Source organism: Vicugna pacos, chromosome 14 (assembly GCF_048564905.1).
Source record: "Vicugna pacos chromosome 14, VicPac4, whole genome shotgun sequence".
NCBI classification, from domain to species: Eukaryota; Metazoa; Chordata; class Mammalia; order Artiodactyla; family Camelidae; genus Vicugna; species Vicugna pacos.
The window spans coordinates 10508513-10528303 of record NC_133000.1 but is presented as its reverse complement, the minus strand read 5'-3'; the positions used below and the strand labels follow the sequence as shown (position 1 = coordinate 10528303).

At 38.1% G+C, this 19791-nt stretch overlaps 1 protein-coding gene across 1 annotated transcript; it reads right to left on the bottom strand.

The window, feature by feature from the left end:
• Positions 1 to 1079: 1079 nt before the first annotated feature.
• Positions 1080 to 8426, bottom strand: RFXAP (regulatory factor X associated protein). The gene is made up of 3 exons (XM_015244273.3): positions 7684 to 8426; positions 4119 to 4226; positions 1080 to 2536 (listed from the first exon to the last, which is right to left on the bottom strand). Exons 1-3 carry the CDS (start codon positions 8164 to 8166, stop codon positions 2426 to 2428), a joined length of 702 nt encoding a protein of 233 aa, XP_015099759.2. The 5' UTR covers positions 8167 to 8426; the 3' UTR covers positions 1080 to 2425.
• Positions 8427 to 19791: the final 11365 nt, after the last annotated feature.

The window sequence follows — 19791 nt, the reverse complement described above, 5'->3', positions numbered from 1 at the left end:
ACCCTGAAAGCATTTGCACAGCTATTTAAAACCACAGTAATTATATATGGAACTGTGAGAAAATAATAAATTGTTGTTTGAAGCCACTAAACTTTCGGGTGATTTGTTATACAGCAATAACTACACAGCTAGGTGTATCAGTTACCTGTCTTAAGAATGCTGCATAACAAACCACCCCACAACTCTGTGGCTTACAATCATAAGCATTTATTATTGTTCACAAGTCTACAGGTCGGCAGGGTGGTTTTGCCAATTTGGGCCAGATCCAATGTACCTGAAGTTGGTGGGCAGGTTAGCTGGGGGGACAGCCACTCTAGCACAGCCTCACTCACATGTCTGGCTGTTTATTGGCTACTTGCTGGTACAACAGAGGTGCCTGGGCCATGTGTCTTATTATCCTGCAGGATAGGCTGGTCTGGGTTTGTTACCGTGGCAGCTGGGTAGGATTCTAAAAGAACAAGTGGAAGTGTTCAAAACCTTTGGAAGTCTACTCAGAACTGGCATATTATTATTTCCTCTATATTCTATTGGCCAAAATAAGTCACGAGGCCAGTCTTCCAGATTTAAGGGATAAATAAACTCACTCTCTCAGTGGATGGAACAGCAAAATCATACTGCAAGAGTTATAAATACATGGAGGGATAAAAATTTGGGGACACACTGCAAGAAATCTACCCCAAATAAGTAAAAATCATCACTGTTTTTATTTATATATATTTTATATATATATGTATGTGTGTGTGTGTATATATATATATATATATATATATATATATATATATATAAATACATATAATATATATATAAATTAGTTAATTCAATCCCTTTCCTTTCAATTCAGCTCTCACTGGACTGTTACTTTCCCTCCTTTCCTAATCCTCATACTCCACTGGAAGAAAGATAAACTGGTTTTTCTTTATTTTACTACAAAAGTTAACTTACACTGTAGGGATTCAATAAAGCTCCCAACACCATAAGTAAGAAAAAAAACTAACAGTTAATCACAAATGTAAGTGAATTCCTCTGCATCTGGTGGGAAGCAACTAAGGATTAGAATAAGTGAGTAAGAGTAAGACAACTTAAAGGTCAACAACTGGACTTTAATGAATAGTTCTTGTAAAAGCATTTTTGCACAGATATGCAAGTATAAAACACATATTAAAAAATGAACAAAAGATTCCTTCTCTTCTTAAGTACTTCTTAGAAGAGCTATGACTGAAGTTTAACCTGATACGTATTTCAGAGCTTAAAACCCAAGAGACTAGCAAATTTTTGCATAGTTTAACTTGAGGCACATGCATTTACTGTCTTAACACTAGAAATACTTTCTTGAGATTTGATTTGATACTCCTGTTGGTAACTTTTGCCTTTTAAAAATCTTCCTAGGGAAAAATAAAAGTATCTATCCAGATTACCCATCACTCTCTGAACATTACTTAGGAACAACACGATCTTAAAATAGCTCAGTGTTGAAAAACAGACAAAATGCTGGAGTGTTACTCTTATTTTCAGTATCTCTTTTTGAAAAAAAATGAGTGTAAAAAATTATTTCTATCCTGACATTGGTGGGATGAGATACATTCATACTGTTCACAAATTCAACACACGAGAGTGTCTGCTTCAAAAGAGCTCGACACTAATAGGGAACATGAAGTGGAGAAGCCAACTTGAGGAGATGCACTCATTCCAGAGTACTTAGTTAACCCATCTCAGGTTTTACCAGCACATCTCTGAAAAGACAGGCACATCCTAATTTCACAGAGATTTAACAAGATCACTGTCCTTATAGGTATAAAATACGCTTACCTCTTTGACAGCTCCAGTCTTAACTGCAAAGAAGAGGTTATTACGAGAACCTGATTCCAGGTGCCCCAAATACATTTTATCATCACAAGTAGCTCTCAGTGTTTCTTAAGAGGAGTATTACTGGCATTGTGTGCAAGATAATTCTTAACTGTGGGGAACCACTCTGGACACTTAGCATTCCTGGCCCAGTCACTAAAACCCATCAGTTTTCAAGGTCACTGTGACAAGCAAAAACACATCCCCATACATTTCCAACTGCCCCTTGATAAGAACCACTGAGCTAGGTGATCCAAGATCAATATCTATTGACTTCGTGACTTCCACAGAAAGCAACTGCTTCAATACCTTCAGTAACAATGACTGAAGAGAAACACTTTGTTTAAAAAAAATGTGATTAAATATTATTTTGGAAAGATAAGTTTGATTCAAATCCATGGTAATTTGAAAGGATCACGTGCACAATGTGCAATAATCATTTGTCCTCAAACACACACGTACATTTACAGGAAAATGACTGTTTATGTTCTACTGGCATATCTCACCCCACTTATCTTTAGTATAAAAATATGTCCATCTACTAAAAGAAGGTAAAAAAACATGTCAAGCTGGATAAATTCCCTCACACCGATGTTCCTGGAAACTGTTGTTGTCTTTGCTCCAAAACTTGCTGATTTAATAGTTGTTGCTGTTTCTGTAAAAATTGCACCACTTCTGGACTTCTTAGTAATGACTTAAAAAGGAAAAAGAAAAAATATATTTATTAATATTCTTATGGGATTAGATTGTATTCACGCTATAAAATTACTCTGATACATCATCACACAAGATATAATATGCTTACAAAACAAGTCTTTGCATCTGATGCACTGCAATTAAACTGCAAACTAATAATAAAATTTGATGTCCTACACCAAAATACTAAAACCTAAAAATAATGGGTGAAACCCGATCTTACTGGTGACTTCACTTACAAAGAAAATGCTTTTATGACATGCCAGCATGTATACGCTTTATGAACATCAGAGCGAAGAGCCAAGAACAGCACTGGTCCACGATTACAGCAAGGAAAAAAAGGAAACGAAAAGGCGCCCATGTGAACACGGCAGTTAAATATCAGTTTAAAAATACATACACGTAAGACTAGTACTGGAACTCAAGTTCCTCTCACTAGCTTACAAAGTTTTTCTGAAGAAATTAAAAATTATGGATGTGTGTGTATAGGTATATATGTATTAATAAAAGTAATATTAGCACATTACCAAAATTTCAGAAAATACAACTGCTCTAAAACAACCAATATTTTTCTGCACACTTACCACCTTTAAATATAATTATAATTATATAACAAAAACAACAGACTATGGCTAATATGTCTTTATTGTAATAAAATGCTTATATAAATTAATGAAGAAAAAAACTTTGGACCCAATAAACTGAACAAGATAAACCAAACACAGTGGAAATACTATCATTAAATCCTGATTTTTAGAATTTAATATTCTAGTATAGTACATTTTCTATTTATTAAATAGTTTTGTTTAAAATTTATTTGTAAAGACTGCCCAACCTTCTATTAAATAAGTAAATGCACAATAGTCTACTTAGCTGTTATGAGACTGTTGAAAAAGGAGGTTGTTTGAACTATTATTTTACTATTTGTGGTGAATACATTTCTGGCAACATCCTTATGCTTAACTTTGTCCATATTTAGGATTCATTTCTTGCAAGTGTCTTCATGGTAAGTATGATTTCTGAGTGAAGGGATGACCACTTTAAGGACTCCTGACACGTACCGCCCAGCTGCTTTCTAAAGTGTTGTACCAGCATGTGGTGGCGTCAGCAGAATGAGAGTGCACACCTCATGGAAACCTCCACATCACTGTGTGTTACCACTTAAATAATTTGCACTCATTGTACTGTTTATTTCATGATTTTTATTGATATTAAATACCTTTCCATTTCATTTAATGGAAGCATTTCTTCTTTTTTTCCTGTTTATATTTTTTGCAATGTGTTAAAGCCAAAATTTTTTCCTCATCAACTTGTATGAATATTTTGTATAACAAAAATATCAGCCACATGAACCAGTCTTTTACATCTCTCGCAAATATTTTTCCTATGTTATTATGAAGTTTGCATATTTTTACTGCCATTTTTGACTACAGTCTTCATTTTTATGTAGTCAAGTTCAAATTTTCTTTATAATCTTGTCTTTATCAGATTCCAGCGTGTATTCTATTCTGATGACCAGTTCAACAGGTTTTAAAATCTCAAAAGCTAAATAGTTCCATTTATAACAAACAGATATTTACCAGTCTTTTCTGATTTAACACTTGTTCTAAAAGAGTAGGTCTTGCAGGTCGATCCCCGAAAGATCCTGTTCTTTGTTTAACAATGGAGAGTAAGTTATCTGCACTTTCCTGAGATAAAAGATAAAATGCAAATAGGATTAAATGCTGATAGAATAATCCATGATTAGAAGCATTTCACTGATGTAATGGATAGGTCTTTGCCTCTCTTCCTTCTTGTCCAGTCCCTGTGGGAAGTTGCGAAAGTCCCTTTTTAAGGCGCAGGCAAAGTGTTGGCAGTTAATTTTAGATAACACTCCTCACTCCCTCTCCCTCCAGGATTTCCAAGCTGGGATCTTCAGTCTCTAGAAGGTCTCAAAATCAATAGTGGGGCAGGGGTAGGGATAGGGGACCTATTTTATCATTTGTGAGTGATTTTCGATACTACCAAAAGAAAGACAAATGGAAACTGCACATTCTCTTCAGATAGAGCTATCCAGGCCAGAACAAAGGTTGCCTGCCTTTGGATGGCATATATCAACTCAAAGGCAATTTATATAGTGCTAATGGACAGTCTTTATAGCTTTTTGCCCAACAAAACAATAACAAACAAATTAACAACAAAAACATGGCAAGGCCAGTAAAATATTACTTAAAGAAGCAACTGATAGACAAAGCTTTCAAAATTTAGAAGTCACCAGGAGAAAAATGATAAACTGGCTCTGAAAAGACTGCAAGCACTGGTATAAGTAGCCTCCTGCCAAGATGACATGATACTCTGCTCCATCCTGACTCAAGCAAGATCAGCAGCGCTCCCTCCCTAATGTGCATCCCCAGTTACCTGATAGAATCGTCAATATTTATGAATTTCCAGGCTAGCAAAATATTGTTCTAGTTTACGGAAACATTTTGGCTCTTACAAAACCATGATACAATACTGAGCACTTCCAAAAATTCTGACTAGACATAATATAAATAGAAAACTATAAATGTTTCATACATATATAAATTCACATAAGCCGTTCCTTGTATGAATTTACTCTTATCTCTCTGCTCTTTATTTAGGTTATTACTGAAGCTAGTTTTCTCTCCTGACCGTCTCTCTACTGGCCTCCGAGTTTCCTTTTAGAATATCGCTTCTCTCTCTTTCACTATTAAGTTTATCAATCTGATGCTAAAAAACATTCAATCCCTAAACATCTTAGGTCTCACAATGGAAAAAACTGTAAAGAGAGTATTCTACTACCCAGAGAGAGCAAAAATAATTTCTTCCTTCCTCTTTCCCCATAGGATTAACTACTTATGGGACTGTTTCAATGGGACTGTTTCACTTATGTGCACAAGAAGTGGAATGCTGAAATCAATGTATTCTTACAACCTCACACAAAGCATATGTAGATTCAGAATGTTAATAACACAAAAATCAGAAGCATGTAATGAAAATAACCTTGAGTCATCCAGTCCAAACTTCTACAAGTGCTGGAATTTCATTTTCAAAAATTTTCAACAGTTTTTGTCCTAAGGAGTTACCAACTTTTGGTTTTGAATAACTGACATTTAGGGAGCATTTACTTAGGTTCAGCTGAAATATATATCCCTTGTGACGTCACCTAAAAGTCCTAGTTACTTCAGAACTATGCAAAATAAATCTGCTTCTTCCAAATAATCGCCTTTTAGATATCTAACGATACTGCTCAATCCCACAGGTCAGTTCTTTTATCCCTGGTTCTTCAATGTGTCTCTTACACAGCACAATTTCTAGACACATCAACTAAATATTATATACATTTGTTCCTCATTTAACCTTGATTTGTGTAAGAAATACTGATCGTTAAATACCTTAATCTCCAAGTTTGCTGCTCACACTATGGCAGAAGACCCCGTCACCACCTGTCAGTCCTCCTGTAATCATCTCCTAACAAGTCTTTAAATTTACAGACCCTTCACTTTAATTCACCCCATCAGAGTAGGCGCCCCTGTCACTCTCTAATTAGAAACTTTCATTTGAAGACTTCAAATTCAAATCCCATAGCCTGGCATTCAATACCATTCTCAAACTGGCTTCAAACTCTTTCCAAATTTGTCTTTCGTGAACTTTCCACATAAATATTCCACTTGAGTTAGAACAGTCCCCTTGCTGTCTGCCCACAAGTGTCTTCTGTATTCCCACTTCCCTTCCTTTATGAAGACGTGCTTCTCTTTTTACCACAAAAATTCTAGGGAAGCAGTACAGCATGGGGATGAGAGTGAAGGCTCTAGAATCAGATTGCTTGGGTTTGAGTACTTGCTGGCTGGATGAGCTAGGCCAAGTTACTCAACCTCTCTGTGCCTCGTATTTTACGTATGGGAACTGAAGTACCTGTCTCATCGCTGAAGGGTCTGAGACTCCACTCATGGCACAGCACAGTGCCTGGCACGTAAGAAACTTACCAGATTAAGCGTAAACTTTCAGCGCCCTTTCTGGCTTATACTGAGTTGTATTTTCTCTGCAAAGAATATCTCAGCCTACAATATCGCCACTACTAAAGCTGCGCTGTAAAGTTGGCCCTTACTGTAACCTGACTGTCCCCATTAGTTATTTTCTTTACACTCAGTTCAACAAAGATAAATACTTGCAGCTGTTGATTCCTCAGAGCTGGTGAAGTGTCCCATAATACAAATGGCTAGTATCTGCTGCTTATAGCAATGAATTCTCTTCCCTAAAAAATCATGCAAACTACTTTAGAGTAGGAAAACTAAGATTCTTTTTGTTGGGGGAGGTGGAGGAGGAGACTAACTCAATGTCTGTTTCCTTTCATACATTTTCCTCAAATTGTAGATGTAAGTGCTAAACAATCAAAAAAAGAACGGAGCTACAGGTAAAATATTTCTTTCTTGAAAAGAAGTATATTATCTCCTCTCTCTGGAAAGAATTCTGGGGTGAATGAGTACCTTTGGAACAAACAGAGAGGCAAATGACTATCCTTACTTTCATTCTGTAATAAGCAAGATGCTTATTTACTGAGAATTGGGGCACTAAGAGTAAAATTAACTGAGAACAGAAAACTAAGCATAGGGTACTAAGAATAGAGTATTGAGAATAGGGTTAACAGAGAATTTAACATTAAGAACACTAAAAGTTACTCCTAGTAGGGGTACTGAGAACAGGGTACTAACACTAGGTATACTGAGAAAAGGATACTAAGAATAGGGTAGTGAAAACAGGAAGAGACTACCTTCTCCAAAGTACCAATTTCATCTAGGTTCCTAATTCTCTCTGCCTGCTCCTCCACTGATGAATCAGATCAATCATTTACTATCTGTCCTTCCAGCCCATATCCCAGATCTTTGAAATAACAGCTTTGCTCACATGTCAATCATTTTCACTGAAATGTATTCATCTATCACAAGGATGCATCAGAACTCTTAAGACTTTTCACACGTGTGTATAAACTTCAATTTAGGGCAAGCACTCACTAACTCCGAGCCACAAGTCCAGCCACTGCCACCTGGCCCGTTTAGGAGCCGGTGGGCAGGCGCCGGGAATGCAGTCTGCCTAAGAGTGGGGTTTCCTCTTCCACCTCCCACTCCCCCAGACCCCAGATGATACCTCCAGTTTGACGTTTCCTGAGCTGCCAGCCGAGGCGGCCCCACCACAGTTCAGGGCCTGATCACTTTTCTTCTTCTTGTACTTGTCCTTGTACATCTTGTTGCGGTGTTTTTTGCACATCCACGGCTTGCGCTGCTTGGCCACCTGGCTCGTGGTCTCGTTGCAGCCCTCATAGGTGCAGGTCTTGCTCATGCTGCCCCCGCCGCTGCCCCGTCTCCGGGCTCCCCCGCTGCCGCCTTCGCCCCCCGAGTGAGTTTCCTCGTCTTCCAGATCCTCCAAACTAGCCGTGCTCTCGCCTCCCCCCGGGGGGTCCGATGTGTCCAGCAGGTCGGCTTCGTCCTCGCCTGCCTCCTCCTCGCCATCCCCTGCCACTTCACACAGGTACTGAATCGGCTTGCCCGCCCCGGCGCTGCCCCCTAGGGCCGAAGCCTGACTCAGGACGCCCTCGGCCGCAGCCTCGTCCTGCCCTCCACACGGGTGCATCACCAGCAGGGTGAACTGCGAGGCCGGGGCCGGGACGGGGGCTGGAGCCAGGGCCTGGCCGAGAGTAGGGGCGGGGGCCCCGGCGCCCGGCCCCGCACCCTCGGCGACACCCTGCACCTCCGTGCTGCCGGAACCCGGCGGGGGTCCACGACCCCTGCCTTTCAGCACCTGCCGGGCCCAACTGCACTTAGCAAACCAACGACCCCGGCCCGCTGAGAGGAAGAGGGACCGACTCCGCGACAGCACCCCCACTGCGCCTGCGCGGCTGTGGCCCGCGCGTGTGCGTCTCGACGCTTTGTACCTTTCAGGGAACCCGGCGTCTCTGAGGGGCGGGGCTGAGCGGCCCCCGGGGCGGCTGACTGCGCATGTGCGATGGGCCCTGGCGGGAGATGCTACGCTGCGCGGGCGCCGCCGCTGCTGGCGGCTGTGTGAAGTTGAGGTCTTGCCGCGCAGAACAGAACGGTGGTTTTTGACTGGAATCTACTTTGTCTAAAACGTTCAAAACACTTTGGTACTGGAACTCCAGAATGTAAATTCAGATTGTTCAAAAGCGTTCTTATGACTTGTGGCGCTCGTTATAATGGTATTTCGCCCTAAACTGCCTGAAATGGGAGATGTGAAGCTGGGAGGTGGCAGTGTCACCACTGGGCACCACTAGTTAGCAAAGAAGGCAGAGGCGTCCCGTTTGAAAATGGTACAGTGGAGAAGGAGTGGACCGGACCGGGGGCCACGTCGTATTTGTGTTGAGAACTCTATGACTTAACGCTTGATACATTTTGCTCTCGTGGAAACTTCTTTATTTTTATACCTTGGCCTTTCCTATGACCTCTGAGGTAAGTTTTAAATAACGTTTTCATTAAATACGGTGAAAGTGTGTGAAAAAGAACGTTGAATGACAAATGTTAAAAAAAAGTCAATGAATAATCTATCACTTTTACCAGTTGTCTCACAATTGCTGGTTGCTGAATGTGGGCTTAGCCAAATCTCGGGAGGGATTGGATCCTGTCATACCCTGAACAAAACTGTCAGGTAGATGTGCACTTTCCTCTTATTTCTTCCCCCTCCCCAAGTCAGGTTTCACATTCCACCTATTGGAAAGGAAAGCAGTGGTTATCAGTAAATGATAAATCCATTCCCGTTAAGATATTTGAGTTTTGATGTGTGAGTGGGTCACCAGCTACATTTTAAAGAGAGACAGGGTGGAAGAGAGCAGGTTTGGAATTAGACCGACCTGGAGGGCCCTGTCCAGTGTGACCAGGGCTAGAGACTGACAGCCTCTCTGAGCTTCGGTTTTCTCATTGGTAAAACGGGTAGTCCGTGGTTGTGTGTCAGTTCATGAGAACCTACTGTTAAAATTTCACAAATTTAATTAAAAACAAAGTTACATAAATTTATAATTAAATTATGATGAAAACAAAGGCCAAAAAACTCAAAACCCATCTTTTTCTAATTGTTTTACTCTTAGTTATGATGATAAGATTATGTCTATTGTACCTGTACGTGGAAATACGACTCAGTGGTGTGATACTGCGTATCTCTTCCCAACTCTGCATTCAGGGGTGTCATGCTGGTAGCATATCATGGAGGGCAGTGCTACTTAAATCCTAGTACAAATTCCTGTAATAGTGTTCAATAAATGACAGCAGGTTGGTTGGTTTTTTTTTTCTTCTTAAGTTTTATTGGAGTATAATTTACGTGCCATAAAAACTACTCACTTGTACAACTTAATGATTTTTAGTAAATGTATAGAGTTGTGCAACCACCACTACCACAACTCAGTTTTAGAACATTTCCATCACCCTACCTAAGATCCTTCCTATCCAGTCTCTATCCTATTCCCAGCCCCCGGAAGCCACGAATCCACTTCCTGTCACTACAGATTTGCCTTTCGTGGGCACTTCATATAAATGTAAGCATATAATATGTGGCCTTTAGCATCTGGCTTCATTCATTTAGCATAATGTTTTTAAGATTCATCTACTTTGTTGATTGTATCAGTAGTTTGTTTCTTTTTATTACTGAATATTAGTTCATTGTGTTGTTTATCTGTTCACCAGTTGATAGGCATTTGGATTCTTTCTAGCAATGTTCCATAATGACAACAGGTGTTATTATCTAGGGCTTAGCACATAATGGGCTCTCAAAATATTTCCTGAATGGATATATTAACAAATGAATGAGTCAGGGTGAAAAAAGTAGCCTGAGTCCCTGGATGGACACAAGATTTTTGGGTTCTAGGCCTGCCTCTCCCTAAGTGTCAGTGTGACTGACCAGGTGGGGAACCAGGAGTTGCTGGGCTTTCGTTTCTCAGCTATAAAATGATCAAGCTGGTCTAAATGATCTGTAAACTCTTTTCTAAGACTAGAATAGAATAGAATCTATTTATCTTTTACTGTGCTTTGGCCACTCCTTGGGATTCTGATTCTGTTGGTCTGGCATGGGGCTGGGCATGCATATTTTAAAAAAGCTCTCTAGGTAATTCTAATACGTAATCAGCACTGAGAACCATTGACTTATCTGTTATAGCTAAAACATAATCTAGTAGACTTACATATATAAACAGATATCCTAGCTCTGGGATTCAGTAACATAGTGTATTTGTCACCATTCAATAAAGATTTTACATATATAGTATCTTTTAAATGCTGAAAACTCAGATTATAGTCAAATCAAATTTTAGCACTATTTCTGTGGTCATTATTTCATGTAGATTCTATCCATTTAAATATTCTTTGAAGACTTACTACTAGAGACAAGGCATTGTGTAAATTCTGGGTGGGCTTTTTCATTTCTTCTGTTTATCTCTTTACTATTTCCCTATAACTATGCACATTCTTTCTTCTGTGTGTTTGAAAGCAATGTTTATTTGTTATCAAGAGTCCATTTAAATGAGAAACAGTGAGATGAAGATGTGCTTGTCTTCTTTTTGCGGTGCATGGTTTATATGGGCTTTTTGGTTGTCTGTTAAAGGGGACTCAAGCTCTGGTGGGGGGGGGGAGTCACTACCTTTTGGTAAAATATGCTATGACAGATAAGCAGAGCATAGTGAATACGAGGATTCTAAGAGGAAAGCTAAGAATATGAAGCTAGATTGGAGACACAGCTAGAACAAATTAAACGGGGAAGAGGGACCTTCTGCCTGATAATAATGGACTACATATGGAGATAGATGCCCAAAGGAAAGTCTGAAGAGCAATATTCAGAAGGCTCCCAGGAGATCTGTGCATTAGAGGATGATATTGCATAGACTAAAGTGATTGAAGAGCAATTAAAGAAATATGTCTGGGAGTGGGAACAAACAAATTATGATCAGAGAGAGTATGACAGGTCACAGTCATTACTTTGGATGAAAGAGCAGTGCTGAATCGAGCCATTGAAAGAAATGCCTTTGGGGAGAGTGAACTTAATGAGAAGAGTTTTCTGGAATCCATCCAGCACGGAAAAGGAATCGGTCCTACAGCACCTAAGCCAAAAGGATGTACACTGACTGTGCCATCCATGGACCTGGTTCCAGTCTAAATACAACTTGCATGGTCCTGTGAGGTATGGAAACCCCTTGATCCTGTGGATCAAAGAGTCTGCCTTCAAGATTATGGTATTGTGAAAAGTAGGGTATTGGAAACCAAACCTGCATTCTTTTGAAAATTCATGTAGGATTTAGTCTTCAAGCTGAGCAAATGTCACAGCCTCCTGGTTGGGGAGCAAGGCAGAGATGACAAACAGTCAACAGCATGTTTTTGGATGATGAATGGTTGGTAAATGCCTAAATTTGGGAAACTACATTTTAATATTTGCTAACATTGCTGATGATCCTAGTCGTCTGAGAGGACAGTCAAGATGTTGCTTGTTTTACGTCCTTAACCTTTGCCTCTTTTTATGCTAGTCTCCAAGCAAAACAGTGGTCATCCTCATTAGTTGTGCGGTTTGAGGACCAAGCCAATGACTGGTGCCTGTCCCCTGCAGCCTGTGATGTCTGTCCTCTTGAAGTGTATTTTGGCACCCCTGAGTCTCACTGCAGTGATGTGTACAGCTAGTCCATGAGCCACTTATTTTGTGTGGGAATGGCTCTAGGGTGTGGATGTGGTCAATCATATGGCCAGAATCTGGGTCATCCCAAGAGCCTTGACAAGCTGTGAGAGGCTTTTAATGTCCATGACTCCTTACATGTGCCTCAGCTCATCTTTTTGGCTGAGTGTCCTTTAAAGTGCTCAGAATACAATAAACAGAGAACAGTAGTCTCTCTCTTTCTTCTAGAGCAAAATCTCCAGTGCTTTATGGACACTTTACAGATCGGTATACATAATTCATTTCTAAAACTTTAGCATATAGCTTCTGAATGCTTCATTTTTTTTTTAAATCATAGAGTACCTCTGTGTCTAGCCAAAAAGGTTTGACCTGATTCTCTACATGAGGTTATTTAAGGTTTGCTAGTTTGAGCCTGACTGACTTAGGGAAGATTTCATGTTGACCAGGGTCAGTGAAACTCTACTTATTCCATAGGACTGTTTGGACCTCCATGGGGTTAACTTCAGCTCTGTCTCCTGGGACCACCTAGACCCACTGTAATGCAGCCCCAGGGAACAGGACTTTCTTAAAAACATGTTGAATCAATCAATATATCAATCTATCAATCAATCAAGAAGTCATGCAAATAAAGTTAAAAAACAAGGAGGATTATTGTTAGAAGTGCTTTTTCAAATAAGATCAACAACACCACCACCACCACGAGCCCAGGTTTCACAGCATCTGTATTATGTACGTTCACCACTGCTTCTTATGCACTGTTGTGCCACATTGACAGACAAGAAGAAAAAGAATGAACTAACTTCAGGGCTGTATCCTTTGGAAGAATAAAAAAAAATACTTTTGAGTTGAAAATATAACTTTAAGTGCTACTGAAATTCAGCAGAAGAATTAAGTCATAGTGCCAGGTTTGTTAACCAAGTATTGATGTTAGAAGTACTTCATTTTTCCATAAGGAAAAAAAAGAAGTAATTGTCAGGTAGTTTCCAGCTGGGCAGTAACTCCAAGGTTTTCTGGATATTTAATGTTTTACACTCTATGCATTTGTACATCTATATTTTCTCAATATGATCAAACGCTATTTTGGATTTTTCTTTTCTTTAACAAAGCAAATTTGAAACAACTGAATAGCGTTTAACATTTTTTCCATTACAGTAGTCTTTTTAGAAATATATTTGGGATGAACAAGAGTATAGTAATGGTATGTCAGTATGGCAAAGGCCCAAGCTGGGAAGACAGCCAGCCTTCTGGAGCAGTGTTAAGCTGGGCCCGGGGGCAGTAGTAGGTGTGTCCACCCCCTCTTGCCCACTGCCTTCTGAGGCAGCTCACAAGCTCTGGCAGGGCCAGGTGTCAGACTCTGGGAGATGGCGCCAGCTGAGGCCCTTGGGCTTTGGGGCTTTGAACTGCAAAGCCTAGGAAAGCATCAGCCTCTCCCCTGGCAAAGTAAGGATTAGGGCTCCACCTTGGACAAGTTATCCCTTTCCTCTTAGGTAACATTTGCTTGTTTAATTGAGCTTAATGTTAAGTTACTGGTACAGGAAGAGGCAAGTCCATATCTCCCTTCTCTTGAATTTACACTGTGCTGCTGAGTTGGTATACTGAATGCAGTTTGTTCTGATGGTTAAATAAAGTAGTAATTTATATTTTGCTTTGGATATAAAATATGTTTGTATACATGATATTCTGAGAACACCTAGCATTTCAAATGAAAGTGCAAAATCATAATTGACTGAATATTTAATAAAGTCCTCGACGATTTGTCAGGGATGGGGACTACAAGTTTTAAGATTTAGTTCAATCATTTTTTAAAAAAACCTTTGTCAAGACATAATTTGCATATCATAAAATTTACCCACTTAAAGTGTACAATTCAGTTTTTAAATATATTTATGGAGTTGTGCAACCATCACCATTATATAATTTTCGAACATATTCAACTCAAAAAGAAACCTTACACTTATTAGCAGCCATCCCCCATTCTGTCTTCCCATTTCCCTCCCCCAGCCCTTGGCAACCACTATTCTACTTTTGTCTCTATTGATTTGTATATTCAGACGTTTTATTAAATAGTATCATACAATATGTGGTCTTTTCTGATTTTTTTTTTCACTTAACATATCAGTCAGTCAGTCAGTCAGTCAGTCAATAAACATTTCTTGAGCTTCTATTATTCCACATGCTATAGGCCCTGGAAATACCAAGATAAATGAAACACTCTTCCTTCCAGTAGCTGAGTAGTGGTCCTTCATCCTGTGTAGTAGTCAGGGTTCTCTGGAGAAATAGAACTAATAGGATATACACAGTGTGAACAAAAAGAACAAAGAGCCGCTCGTTCCCCAGTTCTACAAGGGATAAGTCACAACCCACTCGGCATTCAGGATGAAAGACAGGATGAGGTCCTCTGTGCTTTGGAGAAAGGGGCCCCTAGATACTTAGATGCATATTTCAGGGAGAATTTCAATGACCCCAGATTCTTGAATCTTCCCATACATAGAAAAGCACTAAAATTATTAACTTGAGATATTTGTTCTTTGTGATAAGCAGTAATTTCTACCAAGATGTATACTCGACTACATATATTTTGTAGCCCAGTCAATTTGATACATAAAATTAACCATCTCACATTAAAATCCTAAAGTCCCTCTTGTTTTTATCAAATATTTTTATAAAACTCCTTATCCCAAAATGAAATTCCCATTTAATATAATGTACTTAATGCACATAATTTAAAAATCAAGATTGTCCTGAGGGGCTGGGGGCAAAGAGGCATGAGTAAAGAGTAAAGAGTTTCAGTTTTGCAAGCTGGAAATGTTCTGGAAGTTGGTTGTACAACAATGTGCATATATTTAACTATACTTAACACTACTAAACTGTATATTTTTAAAAGGTTAAGATGGAAAGTTTATGTTATGTGTATTTTACCGCAATTAAAAAAATCATTGCCCTAAATGTAATATAAAGGAGACAGAAAAAGAAAGTAATTTGTAATAAAACAATGTGTGTATCCAATAGGCTAATTTTCAGGCACAGTTAGGCTGGAAAATATAATGATGTAGTCAGATGTCTTTACTAAAATGAGTAAGAAGGTTAGAAATCTTTTCCTACAAGGGGTACAGGACAAGGAAAGAGCAGAGGCATGGGAGGACACCAGAATGGAAATAATGTAGGATAAATTAAAACAAACCAGATCACTTGCATATGATATGAAAGAGGGGGCCAATGAAAACGAATATGAAAATGAATATATGTATATATATGTTTGACTAGGACATTATGCTGTATACCAGAAATTGACACACTGTAACTGACTATACTTCAATTAAAAAAAAAAGAAACCAAAGAAAAAGAAAAAGAAAAAAGAAAGAGGGGAAACAATTGAAGTAGGGAAAACACTCGGAAACAAATTATGAGCTGTCAAAGGGAGAAAATGGTGAAGACTGAGTTGGGCATTATTTATAAACCAAGGGTGAAATAATTTTCTGTATTATCATATGGGATCCTGATAAGAGTATCTCAGATAACATTTCTTCTATCTAAAAGTCCTACAATTTATTGAGTGCTGCATCTAGCCTCTAGAACTTAAAGACATCTGAAAGACCATTCTCTAGTAAGCAACAATGAATAAAGAAGTGACTGGAAAAAAGAAACAGTCATCCAAAAGTCTCTGGAGAGATTGTGGGGGACCTCTGGGGACTCTGAATATCAGAATTAAATAGAAAAAGTAGGTAGTAGGAAATGCTGCCATAACTTAGCTTCTTTTCAATCAACTGGGTGTGAAAGTCTTAGCTGGATCCCAAACCTTTTAAATTAGAATGATTAAATCATGCTTTGTCCTCAGAGTCCTTTTGAAGCTCAATTTTTCTTGAAAATGCTGCCTAACATGTTCCACATGTGCTTAAAACTCCACCCAGTCTGGTGGAGTAAAATGTTAACTGATCTTTAAATCTAATCATCCACATGAGAGCAATGTGTTTCTGAGTCTGTATCCTTTCATCTGCCCCCGTAATAGATAGATTATGCTCCAAAGCTGGAAACTATAAAAATCCTCAGTGAGTGAGGTTATTTTAATATGCCTGATTTGTTGAAAAAGCCTAGATGATTCCCTTCAGCGTAATGAGATCAATCCCCTTTCCTTAGAGTCTGAGAGAACTTCATTTACATTGTAGATGCAGGTTGACCCTTGGAGAGACGTCACTGTCCCTCCTTCCCCACATGATTGCTTTAGTAACCTCGGAAAGCCAGGCCTTCTGTGTGAGCAGATAGGAAGCATCAGCACCACATAGGATGTATTCTGGCCAAAACTGTTTACCTTGAATCAAATGAAGCCTATAGAACAAATTTTCTGTTTGTAGGGGAGAGAGGGAAGTGTAAGTCAAACCTCACACTGAGGAGACAACTCAGAAACATCTAGAATGTGAAAATTCTAAAAGATGACTGCCTGGTGGAAAAAATTCAATATTAAAAAATTTTTTTCTAAAGATAGGGTCGACACATTTTTTGGATTAAAAGAGACTGGAGAATCATCTAACAAATGCAGTGTGTGAAACTTGATTAGATCCCCTTAAAAGCAACAACATTAAACAATAATACAAGTTTTGAGGGGATAGTTGGAAACATTTGAAAATGGACTGAGTATCAAGTAACATTAGATAACTATTTCAGAATTTTTTAGATGTGCTAATGACATTGTGGTTATATAAGAGAATATCCTTATATTCTGGAGATTTATGCTTGAGATTAATAGGTGGAAGTGATATGATATGTACATTTTATTTTGAAATGTTTAAATATCTATAGTAAACAATTATGGAAAAATACTTAAAATTGTTGCATCTAGGTAGTGAGGATAAGGGTGTTTATTGTCCTAGTCTTTCAATTTTTGGGTATACTTAAAAATATGCTATTAATATACAAAATATAAATTAAAATACTTATAAACTGAGTAAAGAGAAACACCTTCACAAGCATGTCTTGAAAGATATACCTCATTGTTTTGCAATATTTCACATTTGATATTTCTTTTTTCATTGATTACATCAAAAATTTCACAAAAGTCCATAATGTGAGCCAAATCTTTTAAAACAATTTCTTGGGGAACCATTTTATTTGGACAGGACATTCAGTTTCTTCTTTGACATTTGATAAATTATGGGTAATATATCAGTGAGGGAATTACTTTTAAACATTCTTAGATCCATGGTCTCCTTCTCTAAGAGTCTCGGTAATTAAATACTGCTGATGAATAATGAAATGACTTTTTATAAACATTTTAAATTGGCTCTGAACTAATTTACTCATGCTCCATCTGTTAAATAAGCAATGATGTTGGGAAAAGTTTTTTTTTCTTTCAAGTAATTTTGAGCGTTTTAAATATTGACAATTCTTTTGTATTCACTGGTGATCTCTTTTTTCAGTTAATCAGAATCTATTAATTTTTCTGGCCAATTTTTAGAATTCAGAATACTTTCTGATTCAGTGCGGAAAATGAGAAGATATAACACAGCAAGGCCTCCAACCGCTGTGGGAATTCTTTGTTCTCACCCTTGGCTGGTATAACACTGATTTTAAAGAAAACTTTCTTTGATGATGTATGGTCTTGTGATGCCTAAGGGTTATAATATATATGATTTTATTGTTATAATCAATTCTTTAAATTTATTTGAAAAATATTCGTTGTTCTAGTCAGTGGGAATGGAGTAGCCGACAAAAGAGCATTTTTGTTCTCACAAGGCTTACATTTTCTGGCATTTAAATCACTCTGTTATGTCGCCATGGTTGTTGTTGTTGTTGGTGTCCTACAGCTTTTTAAAGATTGAAGTATAGTTGATTTACAATGTTGTGCTAGTCTTAGGTGTACAGCCAAGTGATTCCGTTTTATATATATATATATGTATGTGTATATATATATACACATATATGTATTCTTTTTCAGATTATTTTCATTGTAGGTTATTACAAGATAATGAATATAGTTCCCTGTGCTATACAGTAGATCCTTGTTGTTTATCTATTTTATATACAGTAGTGTTTATATGTTAATCCCAAACTCCTAATTTTTTCCCTCTCCGCCTTCCCCTTTGGTAACCATAAGTTTGTTTTCTATGTCTGAGTCTACTTCTGTTTTGTAAATAAGATCATTTGTATCATTTTTTTTTTTTAGATTCCACATATATGTGATACTGTATGATATTTGTCTTTGTCTGGCTTACTTCAGTTTATATGATCATCTCTAGGCCCATCCATGTTACTGCAAATGGCATTATTTCATTCTTGTTTTGGCTGGGTAACATTCCATTATATATATGTATGCCACATCTTCTTTATCCATTCTTCTGTCAGTGGACATTTAAGTTGCTTCCATGCCTTGGCTACCGCATTGTCAGTCATTTTGAAAACAACATTTTTTTCTAAAATATTTTCTGGCCATGAAATCTTTACATGAGCAAATGGTGAAGCTTCTCTATCATAAAGGTTGTTTTCATCTTCTTGTAGTAAAGATTTATTTACATTATGCAGTAGATTTCAATGTCCTTTGTAACCTTCTGGAAGCAAGATTGCCATGGAATAGAGAAAGTGGTTTAATATGATTTTTCATCCTTTTTTGTAGTAATGTTTTATACAGCTGAGATTAACTTTTTTTGACTATTGTGTGGCATACTGTATTCTGTAATCATTCACGTTCAGTAAGAAACAGTGAGGCCCATCTCCTTCTGCACAGAACAATGTCAAACATTCCAGTGACAGTCTTGCAGTTCTTAGTATTCTTTAAATATGAGATATATGTGTGTGTCTTTTCCAATTTGATCAAAATGTTCCTTTGTAAAATGTTCACTTAATCTTGATATATTCGTTGGTTTAATTAGAAAAAGTGCATTGGCAGAATAGGCACATTGGTGACTGTTCATTTGTACAGAAAGCTGCAAAACCCAGTTTCAAATATTTAGCTGAATATTTGCTCACATTTAAAATTCATATTTGACATTTTGAAAGAAAAGCTAAATGAGGAAATTTGTACATTTACTTAGAATCACCATGATTCTACATGCTACAAATGCAGACCGGTGCAGTTGTGCTGTTTTGGTGACTCAAATACTGCCTATGCTGTTACCCTTGGTGACCTGACTTTTGCAATGGGAACAACACTTGGTAGAGTTCTGAACAAAAACCAAGTACATTCTTTCCTCAGTTTATATGGTAGTTGCATTCCTGCGAGTCCAATATGTATTAACACCGTGGACTCATACTTTTGGTTTTATAAACCAGAGTTTGAATCTCAACTCAGACAATTGTAAGTAAGTTTTTCACTTACTTACACGGTGCCTACAGTTCAGTTTTGGTACAGGCCTGTCTGCATACTGCAGGCGGCTAGCATCCCTGGCCCTATACACAATGTTTGTAGAGTTCCCCCAAGCTCCAATCTCGTGACAACCAAAAATGCTCCTTGCGTTTGTAAAATGCATCCTAGGGGCCTACATCACATCTTTTGAGAACTATTCACTTAGAATTTAATAAGCACTGACAAAAATAGTAAGAAAAATAAAATGTTGTAGGTGCTATGAATGCATGGGGAATTTTATTTGGATGACTTAAGAATCACTTCAG